The 17,191-nt window shown below is 45.1% G+C and overlaps 1 protein-coding gene across 1 annotated transcript; it reads right to left on the reverse strand.

The window, feature by feature from the left end:
• Window positions 1-664: 664 nt before the first annotated feature.
• On the reverse strand, window positions 665-4,978 carry LOC132328014 (C-C chemokine receptor type 8-like). Its single transcript, XM_059847806.1, has 2 exons — window positions 4,806-4,978; window positions 665-2,602 (listed from the first exon to the last, which is right to left on the reverse strand). Exon 2 carries the CDS (start codon window positions 2,591-2,593, stop codon window positions 1,538-1,540), a length of 1,056 nt encoding a protein of 351 aa, XP_059703789.1. The 5' UTR covers window positions 2,594-2,602; window positions 4,806-4,978; the 3' UTR covers window positions 665-1,537.
• Between the last annotated feature and the right edge of the window lie 12,213 nt (window positions 4,979-17,191).

Here is a 17,191-nt window from a genome sequence, read left to right on the forward strand (position 1 = left end):
TTCAATCATTAAAGTCCCTATGCAGTCCAAAAACCCCCACAGAATTGCACAGAGAGCTTTTTTTCTGAATAGAATTTTTCTGAGAAGTAAAACAATATAATAATTGAGTTGCAGGGCATATCTTATCCACTGGGGAATAAATCCTAGAAATGTTACTTATGCTATCTATAATAAAATGAAGCATTTTCTATACCATATAGTTAATAGCAAGAATATTTTGGCACAAAGGTTAATTTTTTTCCTTTTCTAATTTTTAGGAAGGATAAAAACATGAAATTATATTTTCAGAAGGAAAGGTAAAATTAGGAAAATATTTAAAAACTTTATTACCTTACGAAAATTAGAAAATCTTTGACAATATTCAGGCTGTGTTTTCCCTGATTCCAGGTTTTCTCTTGAATAACTTTAAAAATGTGTTTGCAGTAATAGTACCTCAATATAAATGTTATTTTTTCCTGTGATTTTTTACTGGAATTTGGAGAACAAAGCTTCCTCAGCAGAAAAGTGGAGATAGGACATATTTTGCTGAAGAGCTCCAGGGTGCCTCTCAATTCCATCAGACACATTTATGTGATACCCACTCAAAAATATGCAAACTCAGAGTTTCCTTATCCTAATCAAGGCTTGTGAGTCATCAGGCAGACTATCAAGAACCATGACAAAAAAGATTTGGCTAAAGTTTATTCAAAGAAAGCATTTTATAAATGGCAGAAAATGAAGACATTTGGAAAAAGAGAAAGAGTCTTCTTTGCTACAGGTCATTTTGTGATGGTTACATTTAGCAGTGAGTACTGGAGGCACAGAGTTGGAGTTCCCACAGGTCCAGAGGTGATGCAGAGCTCCCACCTGCTCTGAGGACAAGGTTTTCAAGTGTAGGAGCCACCACGTTTTCAAATGACCAGTACAGGGGCCACCTGAAGCCATTGCTTTGTTATTTTTGGAGGCATCACTACCAAAGGCTGCTCTGGGTGACAGCAGTTCCAAGGATTCCATGGCTGTGCCACGGAACCATCCCACGCAAGCAGGGTGCTGAACTGAGGGGGTTTTTCATCTGGGATCTGAGGCAAAGGGGAAACTGTGACAGTGCCTGAGGGGATTCCCTCTTTGCCATGTGAAGCAATCCCATGCCTGTCCACTTCCCACTTTCCAGAGGGGTGTCACACACTTGTCCCAGGGATGTAGGGATTCAGCTTCCACAAGGCACAGCATACTTAGGGTTGAGGCAGAAGTGACGCTTTTGTCAGTGGAGAAAGTAGATACTAGAGGAAGCATCCTGCTTGCTGAAGTGTACTAAAGGAGCTCTAAAACTTTATTAAAAATTATTCCGTGGCAATGTATGGTCACCATTTCACAAAAGCACTGGTTCTCTTGGGAAATCAATGTCACCAGATCTTGCATGGCAGGTCACAGCGTATCCCAGCACCAGGCACAGGCATACTGCATCTCCCAGGGGATGCTGCACACATGGTACAACCTCCAGGACCACAGCAGACCTTTGGCCAGCTCCTCGCACCAGCAGAAGGCGGCTCAGGTGTGCTCACAGGACCCCTGCGCTGTCAGACCAGCCAGAGAGCTGGGTGGGTGCCGAAAAGGACTGTCCAGCCCCAGCACCTCCGGCAGGGCTGGAGAGGACACGACCACAGGATTGAAGGAGTCCTTTGAGATGGGCCTTGAAGGTGACACCCGCGAAGGCGTAGATGATGGGGTTCAGGCAGCAGTGGATGAAGGAGATGGTTTCTGTCAGCTGCAGGCCCAGCGCTATCTGGGAGCTCGCCTTGCAGTCATTGATGACGTGCAGGCTCTGCAGAGAGTCCAGGAACAGCGCGATGTTGAAAGGAGTCCAGAAAAGGAAGAAGACGATGACGATGATGAAGATCATCTTGATTGCCTTGACCTTGTTCCGGTTTTTGCATTTTTGCAGGTTTTTTAGTATCTGAGTGTAGCAGCATACAAGGATGCTAAAGGGAATCAAGAGGCCCAAGATATTGGCTGCAAACTGAGAAGCGACCTTCCAGGTATTGTCACCTGGGGGGTACGTGGGGACACACTGCAATGCCTGTTCGACCTCCAGCTCCTGGCTGAACATGATGTTGGGTACCGAAGCCAAGCCAGCCACCAGCCACAGGATCAAGCTGATAATTATGCCACAAGTGGCTGTCCGTACCCTCATGGCATAGACAGCATGGACAATTGCTATGTACCTATCTACGCTCATGAGGGTTATAAAGAAAATACTGCTATAAAAACCTGTGTAGTAAATGCCAGCCATTATCTTACACATGGCATTGCCAAAAACCCACTGGTCTGAAGCATAGTGGGCTTGGAAAGGGAGGGGCAAAACGAAGAGGAGATCAGAGGCTGCGAGGTTCAGCAGGCAGATGTCAGTCATTGTTGTCAGCCTTTTCCTGGTCAGGAGGACCCAGAGGACCAAGGAGTTTCCCAGGAGGCAGAAGACAAACACAAGGCAGTAAAGAATTGGCAGAAAGAGGGATTTAAACCTGCGAAAGTTGTTTCCTTCGTTACACGGAGCAGTGTCTGCTTCATATACATAGTCATATTCTGTTGTGCTGACAAATTGGCTGGTGGGATTCATCTCAGATACCTGTGCAGGAAAGAGAAAGGATTAGAAATGTCTGGCTGTCCTGGTACAGCACTCCCATGGTGGCTTCTGCTTCCGTGTGGGCTGTGTTGAGCCTGTGGGTCAGCCTCCAGGCAGAAGGGGACTACAAAATGCAGTTTTGGTCTCACGGGCTGGATGAGAACAGCTGTGACACCCGAAGGGCTGCCCTGCAGCCTGCTGGTTGCTCCTACACATTTGTGTGAGCTCTGGGATGCTCTCTGTTTTCCTGAAACTGCTTTCGTGCCAGTGGACCAGCCCCTCATCATTACAGTGACAGAGGAAAATTAGGTCTATGAATAGTCATAATGATAAAAGAAACCCCAAATCCTGCATCTGATCTAAGGACCTCACTTTTCTTGTGCTCCCTGGGGAGGGGAAGCTTTTTGCCTGTAGCATAAAGACCCTCGTGAAAGTGTTTTGCCTGATGAAGCTGTCACCAAGCAGCATAACCTTTTTTTTGGCTGAGCTTATCGGGGCTAGGTGCTGGCACAGAGTGCAGAGACATGCAAGCTGCTTTTCCATGGGTGGGTCCAGGATTGCATACAAAAAGCTCTGCAGCAACAAGGAGTTCACAGGGCTACAAAGCAACCCTTGCAGTGCCAAGTTCTGAGCTGCCACCAACCTCCAGGGCAGCTGGTGAGCAGCTTGGCTGTGCCTTTTGCCAGAACACAGCAGCTTAGTGCTCCTGCCTGTTCTGTCCAACTTCAGTTTTGTAGCATAGAGAAAACCAAAACATTAGCAGGAGTGGCTCCTCCCTCTCATTTCTGAGGAATTGCAATGAAGGCAGCCTCAAAATAGTAAAAAAGTCTGACATGCTCTCCAAAAGTGAGTCAGTGCTTTAGCCAACTTTTTTATTGTTTCAGATGTCAGTTCGTGACCCCTATAAAAGCGGGTCAGGTTTCCAGACTTGAGTGTTCATGTTCATCACTTTTAAGCGATGATTCTTCCAAAAGAGTTTGGTTTTTCACTGCTGAGACATTTGAAAGCTTAGGCCGTGCTGCACCTCTGTTGCACCTGCTTACAGGCTGACCACATCTTGAAAGAGGTTCAAAGACACAGAGTTTCCTGGAAGGAAGAATAATTTGCAAGAATCATTGCTGTTAAGATGAAACAATAGCATGAATGGAAGTGATAATTCTACAGAAGTAGATGATGTGCTCTCCTGAATTAACGATTGCTGCCTGGAGATACAAAAAGAGAGAGAACAGCGAAAACTTTTTGTACTGATAAGAAGGAATCACAATTCACCCCTTCTTGCCTGGCTGTGCCACCTGTGGGGGGAACAGAATGATCTGTACGTACAGCACAGAGGAGTGCCAGTGTCCATCCTCTGCTCCAGGTATGGACGCTGCTCATGCCTCACTGACCTGCCTCAGCTTTCCTTGGAACACCAGAACTGTTTCAATTGTTAAGTGCAATGCAGAGAAAACTCTTTCAAGCACAGCATTCAACCCCACAGAATTCCTTGTTCAGAAATAACAAATAATGAGAGAAAAGCTGCTCTGCAACTGCAGTTACACATTGACAGTGTAATTCTCTAGTATATTGAGCTCTTAGCTGTAGCTAAGGCATCTGCATTATTAATTTTAGCTTTGTGTAAGGCATAAATCTTCAAATATTTAGTTGCTGAGTGACTAGATAATGTGACTCTTCTTGCAGCAACAGATAAAGGTAGAAAATATTTCCTTCTAATGCTTTTGATGTGTGAAACTGATACACCGTGACTAAGTGATGCAGCACTGGCTCTCTCTTCTTAATTGTCTGTCAAGGACCTCTTGAAAGCAGTGCATAGATTCTACTACCAAGACTAAAAAATAGTCAAAAAATAACGAATACTGTGTTATAGTATATAGATCTATAAACATGTAGATAGATATGTAGAGATACATAAATCTAGATTTGTAACTAAAAAACCTCTACTCTCAGCAAAATGCAGGTGTTTTTCCTGGGCTGAACAGAGACCAGAGATGCTCTACTTCAGACCACCCTTATACCATTAATGCCTTCAACAGCTCCCAACCAGGCCACAGCATTTTCCATTTCCCCCCCTCTCCACATCACTCAGCAGAACAGTCCAACTGGAAAAGCAGTTTTATGGAAGGTACCGAGGGAGAGGTGGCTGCTGCAGGTCCCCGGTTGCCACAATCAGCCCGGTAATAGCACAGAGAATATGGATGGACTTTACCTCTGACAGCAGGAGGACTCTACTCTCTCAGATGGCCCTGGCCCCCTTCTCCTCGTGCCCTGCTGCCTGGGCTCAGGGCTTTCCAGGAGGTTTACTTGGCTTTCACTCCGCTTGTGCAGTGGGCTGAGATTCTGTGATATGTGGCTGTCGAATGGGCAGCTGCCAGACACAGGATAGGCTTGGGGGCAAATAGAAGATTTTGTATCTGTGGTAAACAGGAAAAGAGTGAGGGGGGTATCAGGCACCTTCTGCGAAACAAAGATCAAATACCTCTCTTCTTTAACAATCCTTTGAACGTGTTTGCTAAACCTCCCTCCTTCACAGCCTCACCTGAATTAAGTGAAAAATTTAAAAGTTCACATGTCTCCATCACAGGAGACACCCTAATAAATTTGCAGCTTTTTACAGAAGCTGATATATAATTATAATAGTTTTAGTTAGCATTATTTTAGTTTTTCATTTTCTTCAGCTAGTAACAACTTGTATCCTGCAGTCTGTTTATATCCCTCCCCATTAAAATCTCATCAGTATTTCGAGCAAAAAGAAGAACTCAAAGCTACTGATACCACTTAGCCATAATTTTTTAATCAGTTCTTATTTAGTGGGGGTATTTCAGTTTCTTTGCTTGGGTTTTTTCAAGTTTATTTTAGTTACATGAGGATGAAAAAGGACAAAATATGGAAACAAAGACATGTTTGATATTTTGTATTTTATTCAATTGCTTTAAATTACTTATGTTTAGTGGAACACTAAAATTGTACATTGTGGTGCTTTATAGGTCAGACAAATAATACACTTTCAATCCATTAATCTCAACAGGCACAATTTTCCTGACTTTTAAGAGCACAGGGAATACCAGAGGTTCACTCAAGAGGTCCCAAATGAGTATGTGACAGATCCAAAACACGATTTTTACTGAAGCTACTCATATGTTCTTTGGTTGCAGTTCCAGCCCAAAGTACCTTTAGAGGTCACTGATTGTTGTTGCACAAGTGGGTAGTGAAAGAGTCTCAAAGAGAATAAAAGGTAAATACTGCAGGCAGAAAGAAAAAGAAAAGTGAGAAAACAAGCTGGAGGAAAAAAAGAGTAACCTAATGAAGGACCTGGCACTAGTTGGTAGCACAGTCAGAAAACACCTGTCTTATAATGAGGTATTCAGAATATTAACAGTGACCAGGGCATCATCCAACCTCCAAGTACCCAGCTGGTCTTATTACACAAGAGATACCAGCTCCTCTTTTTCTGTTTATATTTTTTTCAGAACTAATTTTAGAAAATTGTTGGAACAGAACTTTATTTTATTGCATTCTCTAGATATTAATTATATGATTAATAATATGTCAATTCTATATCCTGGTGTTACAGACACACAGTATGACATAATGTAGCTTTATTCTATTTAGGTTTGTTTACATTTGTTTAGAAATCAATAAAGTCAGCTTTCATTATTTCTTAGGAACTAAACATTAATAAATTTAAGATGCCTCCTCTTCCATCGTATGCTTTTTTGCAATAGTTTGGTTGATAAATTACATATAATACATATAAAAAATAAAGGTTTTGATAAGTTACATATAATACATATAAAAATAAAACAATAGTTTGACATGAAAGCAATAAAGGAATAAAACATTTGTGCATTTTAAAACATTAGGACACATTTCAAAACTGAAAACATCTTCTATTTTTTCTTGAGTCATTTTCTGCTGCACAAATTATGATCTTGCAAAAAGATTTCAGTTCATTCAAAATGCATGTTTTTCATTGGGAAATCTCCCAGCTGTGTACTTTTACCAGCCACAATTCTGCACAGTCAGGCAAAGAGAGGCATGAAGCTGGAAGAGGTTGTAGGGAAATGCTCTGTGAGTTGGAGAAAATTGGAGCAAGCAAGAAGATGCAGATGACCTAAAAGGTGAGGAAAAGAGCTTGAACTCAAGAGAACTAAAGCTAAAGGAGAAGTGAGCAGGTCTGGTGATTGGCATGGCTGGAGGGTGGCTGGGCTGGCTGCTGTACTTTGGGCACACCAAGGCACATGGATAACAGCTTGGTAATAAGGAGAGGGAGAAAAAAATTGTGGTGGTGCCAGTGTTTTGGAGAAAACAGTAGAATTATGGAGTCTGATGCAACATTTCCAAGAGTAGCTCTGCTGTGTTTTGGGCAGTTATATACAGGTGTGATACCCTGGCCCTGCCTGGCTTTCAGGAAGGTTTATGTGCCTGCAACAGCTTCTGTGGTGGCTGTTGTTCCTGACACACAGCCAGAACCTGAGCTTTTCTCAGCAGGGAAAGGGAATTCATGAAAGGAGGAATGTCATTAGTCAAAAACAGTGAAAGGAAGTAGAGATGAGTAGAGATGAGTTTAGGAAAGGTGCTGGTTCTGACTGTCAGGTGTGAGGGTGGGTGGGAGGTGAAACCCACAGGGGTGGGCTTGAGAACTGAAGAGAATATAATTATGACGTTGGCTGAAATGGAGAAATTACAATGACGAAAACTAATAGGAGATGCCTATGTTGGGGGACAGGAAAAACCCACTAGCAGATTTTATTCTTCTTCCCATGCAGAGCCCTACTGGCTCTCCTACAGGCAATCCAAGAGGGACATGGGCAGACAGAGCCCTGCTGGGCTGAAGGGCAGTAGAGATAAATAACCACCAGCGTGTTCACGGACATGGGGTGCTGCAAGATGCAGGTGTGCTGAACTTCCCTTGAAAGCTCAGAGGAAGATAGCTGGTGGAGGGAGGAGGAGAGGTGCACATTTCCAATTTCCTTCACATCAGCTGTGAGCCAGGCTGTAATGACTTGTATCCTTCCCAACACTTTTTCAGTCTGTGAGTAGCAAGCACCAAGCCCTGAGTTACACAGGGGCTACACAGTCAAACCTGAATTTTCTGCCAAGCCAACACACAGCCCCTTGTAGTTCACGGGAGGAGGATAACAAAGAAAATGTGGTTAACCAGCAAGAGTGGTAAGATAGGAACACAGAAGCTAAAGGTCATCTGCACTCAAAAGTGTTAAACCCTGGTGTAAAGAGGTGCAGAAATGCTGCAAAGTGGCAGGACAAGCAGTGCAAGTGTGGTAAAGCAAGATCATGGAAAGGATATGTTTGCTTCATACGGACAACCCAGTGGAGACATGGCCAGGGGAAAAGAAGATTTTCTCACCTTAAAAGAGTACAGCCATATGACGGCAATATTTACCCCCTTGGGCTCAAGTGAGTTTGCTGCTGGGGCACTGGGGCCGTGGACCAGGCTTGCTGCGGGAGGAGAGACAGGCAGCTGGTGTAAAATGGTTCTTGGTTAAATGGCTGAAGGGGATGCATGACCCAGGGGCTCTCATGGCCAGGGGTAGAACAGTAGGCACCAGGCAATCCCCCCCAGGGCTTCAGGATGTTCCCAAGGTGCTGGATGGGAGCTGAGGAGCAAGAAGTTCTCAAATCTGCTTGTTAAGAACCTAGCCAAAATCCACCCCAGAGCTTCCTTTTCCAGGAACCCTGACTGCAGCCCTGAGGTGTCCCTCCAGCTCAATTTTAGCTGGTCCCTAATACCAGGACCTAATACCAGCGCTAGCGATACTCTCCATACTCCTGTGGGATTTCCTGTGGGAAAGAAATACCTTGCAGCAAAACAGAGACAGCTGGCTGTGGATATCTCTGGTGCTCCAGCCCGGGGCCATTTTGGGTGCATGCACCCACTCAGTACTTTGAGTACAGAGGGAAGAGCCATGTGGCACCCCCACTTTGTGAAAAGGCTGGTGCAGGCAGTCCCCATTCAAGTTTAAAAACATAGCAAAAATATTGCTGTGTGAGGAGCTTTCTGTTTTGTCTGCTCAAGTTTTGGCAGGGGCTGACAGGGTCAGCCTGCAGCAGCCACCACAGCCCCAGACAGATGGCAGGGCAGGGGAGTCTCCAGTGTCTATGCACCACACTGCTCACACTTCCCTTTCAGCTGCCACCACAGCCATTCCTGTATTTGCACTCGAAGCTGCAGTTTCTGCTGTTTTATCTTCTGTCAGAAATGCTGCTTCAGTGTGGGAAAAACTCCCATGCAACCCTTCATATAGCTGAAGACACTGTCAGGCAAAAGTGACCAGCACACTGGAGGAATGCAGACTTCCACTCTTCCAAACTACTCAGAGCCCCAGGGTCAGGGAAGTGACGCTTCACCTGTGTTACATGGAAAGACCGTGGCAAATGCTGCAACCAAAAGGAATCTTGCTGTGGGACAAACAGCATGGCCACATCTCCAGCTCCTACAGCCAGAAATGTTCACTGCAGTGGAGATACTCCGTGCGCACCAGCTCAGCCTCTGGCATCAGTCCCAGAGGGTTTCCTTATCCTGCCATCCCTGCAGTTCCTCAGCCTGGGGGTGATGGTCAGCTGAGCTGCTGCAAAACCCCTATGCCTGCTCTTGTAGGAACTTCTCCTTCTTCCTACAGATGGTCTAGATGAATTGAGTTTGAGCACAGAAAGGAAACTGTAGTTGCCACAGAAAACACCACCAGCAAGGGCTTGCTTTGGCCCCAGGAGTGCGGGCTACAAGCCCTGGTATTGCTCTTGTTGTTCGCCAAGGTGGATGGGAGGCACCTTTCTGGTAGCAGCCACTAGGAAAGTATGGCAAAAAAAGCAGAGTGGGAGAGCCTGCCTGGTAGGATATTTCCCAAGAAAAGGCTAAGTATTTCCTGGATCTGCTTGCTGTCATAGCACCCATGTAGGAAGTGAAGGACATGTTTACCTCAATGTGATGCTCAGCTTCCACCTATCTTAGCGCTGTGGTAAGCAGCCAAGTCAGGCTCTGTTATCCAAGAAGATCACTTTCCTCTGCCTTTGCTCAACAGCAAAATAAAATAAGTTTCTTAGTCAAAAGGAGTCCTTTCCCTTTCAGATCCACTCTCAATTTACATCTCAGAAGTCTTGCTGTGTCATTTTGGAAGAGGGAAGAGATGACTTAGCTCAGCAGAGGAAAACAAACAGGATTAACAGGGGTTCATGGGATGTTCAGAGATCCTGGGTTGTTCAGCTGAAATGCCTTCAAAATACCAGCAGTCATCACTGTTAGTGAGAAAAACAATGAGGAGAGCTCAGTTTTGCAGGAGAAGGTAGCGGTGGGGGGTCAGGGTGAGTGTGCTCTCTGCATTGCGGGAGCAGCTTGGTAAGCAGTGTTTTGATGACTGCCCCACCCCAGATTCTTCTTCCTGGCCATCTCTCTGTCCTAATAAACTTCTCCTAAGTGTCTTTGCTGGCTGTTTGGACCAGCAACTGCCCTTCTCCAACTGCAGCACCCTCAGTGAATCCCTTGCACCCCTCTTCCTTAGGGCAGCAGGGGGCCAAGGGGGACACTGAGCCCTGGATGTCCAGGGCTGGCACTCACTGTGAGGTACAAGAAGAAATGCCACACAGGAGTTATGCTTTGAGGAATCCTTGCCTGCTTTAGTTATTTTCACAATGTTTGGGTCTATCAGCATCAGCTATCAACATACCATCTTAGCAAGACCGCATTACCTTAATGAGAATTCATTTCATCAGACCACTGCCAGTGTAGAGGTAAAAATCTGTCATATGGCAGAATGGTTCACTTCCTTTTCTTGAGGAGAATAACATATTTGTATGCCCATGTACGAAGGGGGGGGGGGTGTGAGACTTTGTGACTAGGTAAGATTCCGACTGATGGTTTTTTGACATGAATAAAGTATATTTTTGTTGACTAAAATATCTCTGAAAGTGCCAAGTTGTAATGGAGAGCAATTTTCCCCCTCCAAATCAAGAGAAAAAGGAAGAACAATTGCAATACTTTATTCTGAGAAGACCCAGACAGAACACTGCCATTTTTCATTTTCAGAAGTGTCATTTTCAAATACAGCATTTTGTTTCATAAATAACCTCTTCTTCTGACCCTTCTTCCTCAAGAACTTCAAAGCTTCAAAAAATTTCCAGTTGAGCTAAGATGTGTCTGTTCTGCTGATAGAAGGCAGAAATTTTTATTTTTCTTCTCAGCTTGATCAGCAAAAAAAATTGACACCCTCCACTGAAATGTGGAGTTGTATTACTGTAACAAAGTGCTTGTGTATGCAGACATGTACAAATGTGCACCAGAAAAACCCACTGGGCATTGTTCTGGCTCTCTCTCTTGCAGCAGATGCTCAGTGCAATAAAAAAGGCTGTTAGACAGAGAATCCTCCAAAAACTGTGGCTGAGTTTGTGTAGGAGAAGCAGCTGGAGGTGTTTGGTGAGGTCTGGACCAGCCCACTCTGCTCCACGCTCCCCTTTTGGCTGCCGGCACCGCAGCCACAAGGATTATGGCTCTGACAGCTGCAGCCTTGCACAATCTTCTGGTTTCACCCGAGCAGAAATCAGTGCATTGCAAAACTCCCAGCACCGTAACTCATTCACAGCAGTGTCAGCAGTGAGGGGAAATTTCTCACCCAAGCATTACGACAGAGTAATTGTGGGACACAAAGGAGTAAACAAAGACATCTCTTGCATATGGAGTCTTTGAGCCAAAAATCTTCTCCATCTTTCCCTTACTTGCTGCTTTCTTTTCTCACCCTGGAGCCCTTTGGTTTTTAAACCTTTGCTGTCCCAAATCTTTGGTTCACGAGCGCACAGGCACCTCTGGGATTTGCATCTGACAGTGCTTAAAAGGCTGAGGGTGGAGAGCAGAGAAGGCTGCAAGCAAGATTTAATTAAAACAGAGAAATCACAGAAGACAGGGCTGCATGGGACACTGGGGATTGTGGAGCCTTTCCTCTGTCTTGAAAGCAGGGGCAGTGTCCCACTGTTACTCCTGCTATGCAGTTGTTCCACGTGTTCCTACAGCCCCTGCTTTCCCCCAGCTTCTCCTGATGAACCATTCTAGTGCTTCTCCAGATTCACTCCTGGTAAATTTGTCCTCATCCAGAACTGTCCTGGTATAATTTGAGCCAGTTATTTACCTTAGCCATAGGGGAACAATTACTTCTAGCTATTTTAAAATATTACAAGGCAATAATTTCTTTTAATCTTAACACAATTCATGTTTTTTCCTCTGAAGTCATGCTTTCTAAACTGTTAAATGTAGTTTCTGCTCTTCTTTGGTGACTATCTAATTTTTCTCAGTCTTTTTCTGCATTGCAGTGCCCCAGACTGGCAAAGCAGACTGGAAGAGTCAACTGTCTGAGGTAGCTGTTTTCTTTTGCAGTCAGGTAGCACTGATGAATCACAGTTCTTTCATGCTGGATTTCAGCACCCAGATGCTTTCTCCAGAAGTGCTGCTTTCCCCAGAAGTGCTGCCTTCCCCAGAAGTGCTGCCCTCCCCAGAAGTGCTGCCTTCCCCAGAAGTGCTGCCTTCCCCATGCTGTGGCCTCAGCTGACCCTGTCTGTGGGGAGAAGTGGTCACTTGTCTTTAATGCACTGCAGCCCTTTGCTGCCAGGCTTTTCCATCTGTCAAGGGCAATTTAAGCAGTCATCCTGTCCCCCGCTACATTTGTACTCCTTCCCAATATGATGGTGTGTGTAAAAGTAGCAAAATCATGCACCAGAGTTTCATCCAGAGCAGCAAAGTGCAGCAAATGCTGGTTTGTGCAAGGGCAGGGTGCAGTCCTGGATGCAGGATCCTCCTGGGCAGCTCTCCTGTCCAGTGGCAACCACTCAGGAGTTTGTCTGAGCACTTGTGCACTCACATAAAGGCTATTTGGGGTGCTCAGAAAGCTTGCTAGCTCTGAGGCATGGGATACCACTGCTTTTTCGGGTGGCATGAGCCCGTAACTGAGGCTGATTTGACATAGCTGCCTCTTGGCAAATCTGTATCAGCCCCTACACTTTTTATTTTCCTGCAGCCTGCTTATTCCTTCTAGTGCTCTCCAGCAACTGTGATTGCACTGACTGGCACATAATTCCTTCTCTGGCAAAAGCTGATGGATTGTCAAGGGTCCCTGTGCTGACTGGCTGCCCAGAGCTCACCACCACACCTTGCCACTGGCCACACTGTCTTGTATTTTCTGAGACCCCCGTTGTTGGAAGAAAGGAATGAATCTGACTCCATGTTCTTAGAAGGCTAATTTATTATTTTATGATACTATATGATATAAAAGAATACTGTACTAAACTATACTAAAGAATACAGAAAGGATACAGACAGAAGGCTAGAAGATAATACTGAAAAACTCGTGACTCTCTCCTCCAGAGTCCAACACAACTTGGCCATCATTGGCCAATAAGTAAAAACAATTCACATGTTGGATAAACAATCTCCAACCACATTCTGAAGCAGCAAAACACAGGAGAAGCAAATGAGATTATATTGTTTTCCTTTTTCTCTGAGGCTTCTCAGCTTCCCAGGAGCAAAATCCTGGGCAAGGAGATTGTTCAGAAAATATGAGAGTGACAGCACTGGCTCAGAGCAAAGGTGGCCACCACCACCATCACCACCAACACCACTACTGGGTGGCCCTGCACCAGTAGCACCCAGTTGCAGCTGCCCCACCCTGCCCAGCCCAGCCAGGGCACAGCTCTGGTCCCAGCACTGAGCCAGGCAGTCCCTGCCAGAGACCACTGAAAAGCACAAGTGGCTGAGCCACTTCTGCCTCTCAAGTGTCCTCAGACCATGCCAGCCCAGTGGCTGTGAAGGGCCAGGAGGCCTCAGGGTGGGAAGCTCCCATGTAGGTACCAGGACCCATGTCTGTCTCCGTTTATGCTGCAGGAGCCTCCTCTGGAAGAAATTCCTGATGATGATCAGATTCTTGAAGGAAAAAGGTAAAACACATGAAATCATGCTCCTAAAATGGGGAAGTCTGTGTAGTTTAAAAGTGAGTTGATGACTCAGGAGCCCTGGATTCAAACCTGCACCCTGCCACTGCCAGGCTGCTCTCAGCACAAAAGCATCATGCACTGAAAAGTGGTCATCTGGCATTTCCCATCACAGTGGCTACAATCTCAAATCTGTATGGCATTGTCCTGTCTCCTTCAGGCCTCTGCCCTGGTCAGGGGCACAAAAAGAGGCTTTGTTGGGGTAGCACACACCTAAGCTGCTGCAATATGAGCAGAGGTGTGAGGAGAGCTTGGCAAAGCCACTGGTAAATCTTTATCTGAGTCGCTGGTAAACAGGAAGCTGATGAACAGCTTTACTATTTTTCTTAGTTTTTTAGGTTCTTTTGGTCTGATTTTCATAGCTATTCTTCTTCGCTTACTTCATCTCAGGAAACACATTTTTTCTGTCAACTCTCACAGGAAATGTGCAAGAGACCAAGTGCTGAAAACCTCAAGGTTCGCTCAGCCCTCTCCACGAGAGTTGATGAGTCAAAGGGCCTGGCAATGAGAGCATTAGGATGTCTTTGGCAAAACCTGGAAGTGTAAGGGTCCAGCTCACAATGATAAACATAAGGCTAAAAGAGTTTGACAATGCAGAATGCAGACGCTTTTGTGCAGTGTTCAACCTGTGGGGGCTTTTCATCAAACCACAGAGAGAATTTCAAACCTTTCTGGTCAAGACATCCAGGGGCAAAGGTCTCTGGCAAGGTGTGGCACCTGGGGACTCATTTTCCATGCCAAAGACCCACCCTCCTGTCCACACCAGGCACGTCCGCTATCCACACCACTGCAAACAAGCAAAACAAGCACAGCTGCTGTGCTGGATTTGTGAGCCAGAGCATGGTGGGGCAGAGGGAAGGACCCTTGCTCTCAGTGTCCAGACACACCACGAGCAAGCAGGGCAGACTGTTCTACTGTGCATCACATACCCCTGTCTTGTCTTAAGCTGAAGGCAGCACTGCAGGTACAAAACCTGCAGGGAACAGTGCTCACCATGTTTAAGCTTTCTTCTGATCCTGCATGAGAGAGCAAGCAAATAATGAAGCCCCTGCTGCTTACAGGGAGCCATGCCAAGGCTTGCCAGCAGCAGCCTGGGGCTGCAAATGTGACTTTGGCTAACCATGCACTGACAGAAAGGAGTTTGCTTTTTGCATTCACTTTACCTGCTCCTCACCACAGCAGTGAGGAAGATCCCTCAAGCTAGACAGGGTAAAAGAGATTCTCACCACCTACACCACCCTCCTCTGCTGTGGGCTGGGGAGGGACATGCATAGCCCAATGAAGATAATAGACACAGCGTAAAATGTTCAAAAAATATCAAATCCAGCAAGAAGCTGGGTTGAATAAGAGAAGGACAAGTCACTTTCCGGTATGCAGATGTGTGGGTCAGGTTTCCTTCTTGATATCAAACTGCAGCTTTATTTTTTTCTGATGTGGGTTTCAAATGAGTGGGATAAGGCAGAAGAACTTTTCCACTGCATAGTTAAAATCTCATTTTTCTTTTTGCAAAACACTATTTGGTGTTTTTTGCTGACTCTGCTGATAAGCTCAAATAATCCCAAGGACCAATAATTCAAGACGTCCTAAGTTGTAAGTTGGTGGGCAGGAGAGTAAAAGGCCAAAAGTTTCATAACCTTTTGAGGATCTTTCTGATCAGGATCTAACTCAAGACCAGACTTAATTCATAGATAAGAAAAATGGCAGTGTCCATATGTCTTGGACAGAGCAAAGGACATCTGAAAAATCCCAAAGTCAAGAGTTGACTAACAGTGCTTTAGGCACTGTTAGAAGAAAAAGAAGGCTCTTGATTTAATCTCAAATAATGCTCAAAACAAAAAAATAGTTGTTTGGATGTTTAAATTTCCTTAATTCAAAATGCTGTCTGCTTGCTTTACCTTTATTCTACCAAATATGTGCAAAGTGAATGATTCCAACCTTGGAAAACTTTTCATAGTGTCAGCTTTCTTTAAAGAAGAAGCCCAGCATGCAGGTGGGGCAGTCAGCACTGGGAAACCTTTGTACCTCACTTTGTCAATGATAGTTGCCATAAGCTGGGATAAAGTAAGTTTGTCTTTTTGACTATTTAGGGCTTTTATCAGCAAAATGGGTCTGAAGATGGAACAAACCAACCCTCATTTGTTCCTGCTGTGGCTCATTTCAGCTTGGAAAATTTAGAGCAAATTTAAAACAGAAGTTCTTCTCTGTAACATAAAATAGATCCTCAGTCCAAGGTAACAAAGTGAGATCACATGATAAAAAAAAAAGCACAACATTTTGGGGTTTTCCTTGCTCTTTGAAATGTGAATTGGTGTTGTGATAAGACATCAATCAGCAGCTGACCACATAAACCAAGGGAGGTTAACATTTAATGCACATCCCAGGAAGGCATGCTATTCAAGAGTATGAGTGTGTTCCCATCATGATTTCATTTATGCTCTTGCCATTTGGGTTGGTATAAAACACACCTCTTTGCACAAAAGAGGGAAGTGACTGCACAAGAAAATTACACATTGGTCTCCAGACTCTCTAGAAACCTGTGACAAAATAGCATTATTAAATCACTGGGGCTGTTAAAAAGTCAGCCCTGGGAATATCTGCAAGTCTGACATCCAGTCTTGCTTTTAATACAAAGTTGGGTTTTGGTTAAACTTATGTTTAGAATCCTAAGCTGTAGTCTGTCTTAATGTGCTGGTGGCTAACAAGATCACACAAATGGCCTTCAGATGTTACACAACCCTATCAGAAATAGCATTCAGCACCCTCCATCCTGATGATCCCAAGGGTATTTGGTGATCCTCCAAGAAACTCTCTGGGGAAAAAAAAAAATCACACAACCAATACAAAAATAATGGAGGAACCTCAAAAGGTTTAGGGATTCAGAGAGGTTGGTCTAGCCAAACAGCCATAACTCCAGCTAGCACAGCTCCAGCTTCAGCATGGCTGTGCTGTCCTGAAACATTCCAAGGGGCACAGCAGGGAGCTCTGCCTGCTCTCTATGAAAATCAATCTTATTCAAAAAGCAAGGGCATCCAATCTTCCAGGAAACAAAAAGTTTTCAGCAGCATCAGCAAAGTGACTGGCTCACAGTGTGGTGCAGGGCTGAGCCACAGGCTCTGGGGAAGAAGCAGCTGAGCAGGCAGCTGCTTCCTACTGCTGCCCTGACATTCCACTGCGGCTCCTTCCTGGCCACTGAGTGCACACTGCACTGTAAGGAGAAGCCTTACCTGTGGTGGGACAACAGAGGGCAGGGAATTGCTGCATGCAGAGAGAAAATCCTGCCTGCCATAAAAAGCAGCCAACTCTGCTGGCTGTGAGGTATACACAGGTCTTACACTTCACTTGAAGTTTTTTCAGAGAGCTACACAGGACAGAAAAGATCAGCCTTTTGGCCATCACCAAAGTGTGAACACGCAGTTGAACACCTGAGCTGAAAGCACCCCCAGCATGCTTGTGTTTCACATCCTGGCACAAGCACCATAGGGACTGGATTGCCAAAGGTGAGAAGGTGCTGCAGAGCTGACAGATACACCAGCTTATCCAGAGCGATGGGTGCAAAAATACAGGGATCAGATAGGGAAGAAGTGACCAGCTTTCAACATAATCTCTTCC

This window comes from Haemorhous mexicanus, chromosome 1, assembly GCF_027477595.1.
Source record: "Haemorhous mexicanus isolate bHaeMex1 chromosome 1, bHaeMex1.pri, whole genome shotgun sequence".
In the NCBI taxonomy this organism is placed as follows: domain Eukaryota; kingdom Metazoa; phylum Chordata; class Aves; order Passeriformes; family Fringillidae; genus Haemorhous; species Haemorhous mexicanus.

What these genes read in the sequence shown, in the direction of transcription:
- LOC132328014 (XM_059847806.1), bottom strand. Translation starts at nt 2,593, where the DNA reads ATGAATCCCACCAGCCAATTTGTCAGCACAACAGAATATGACTATGTA.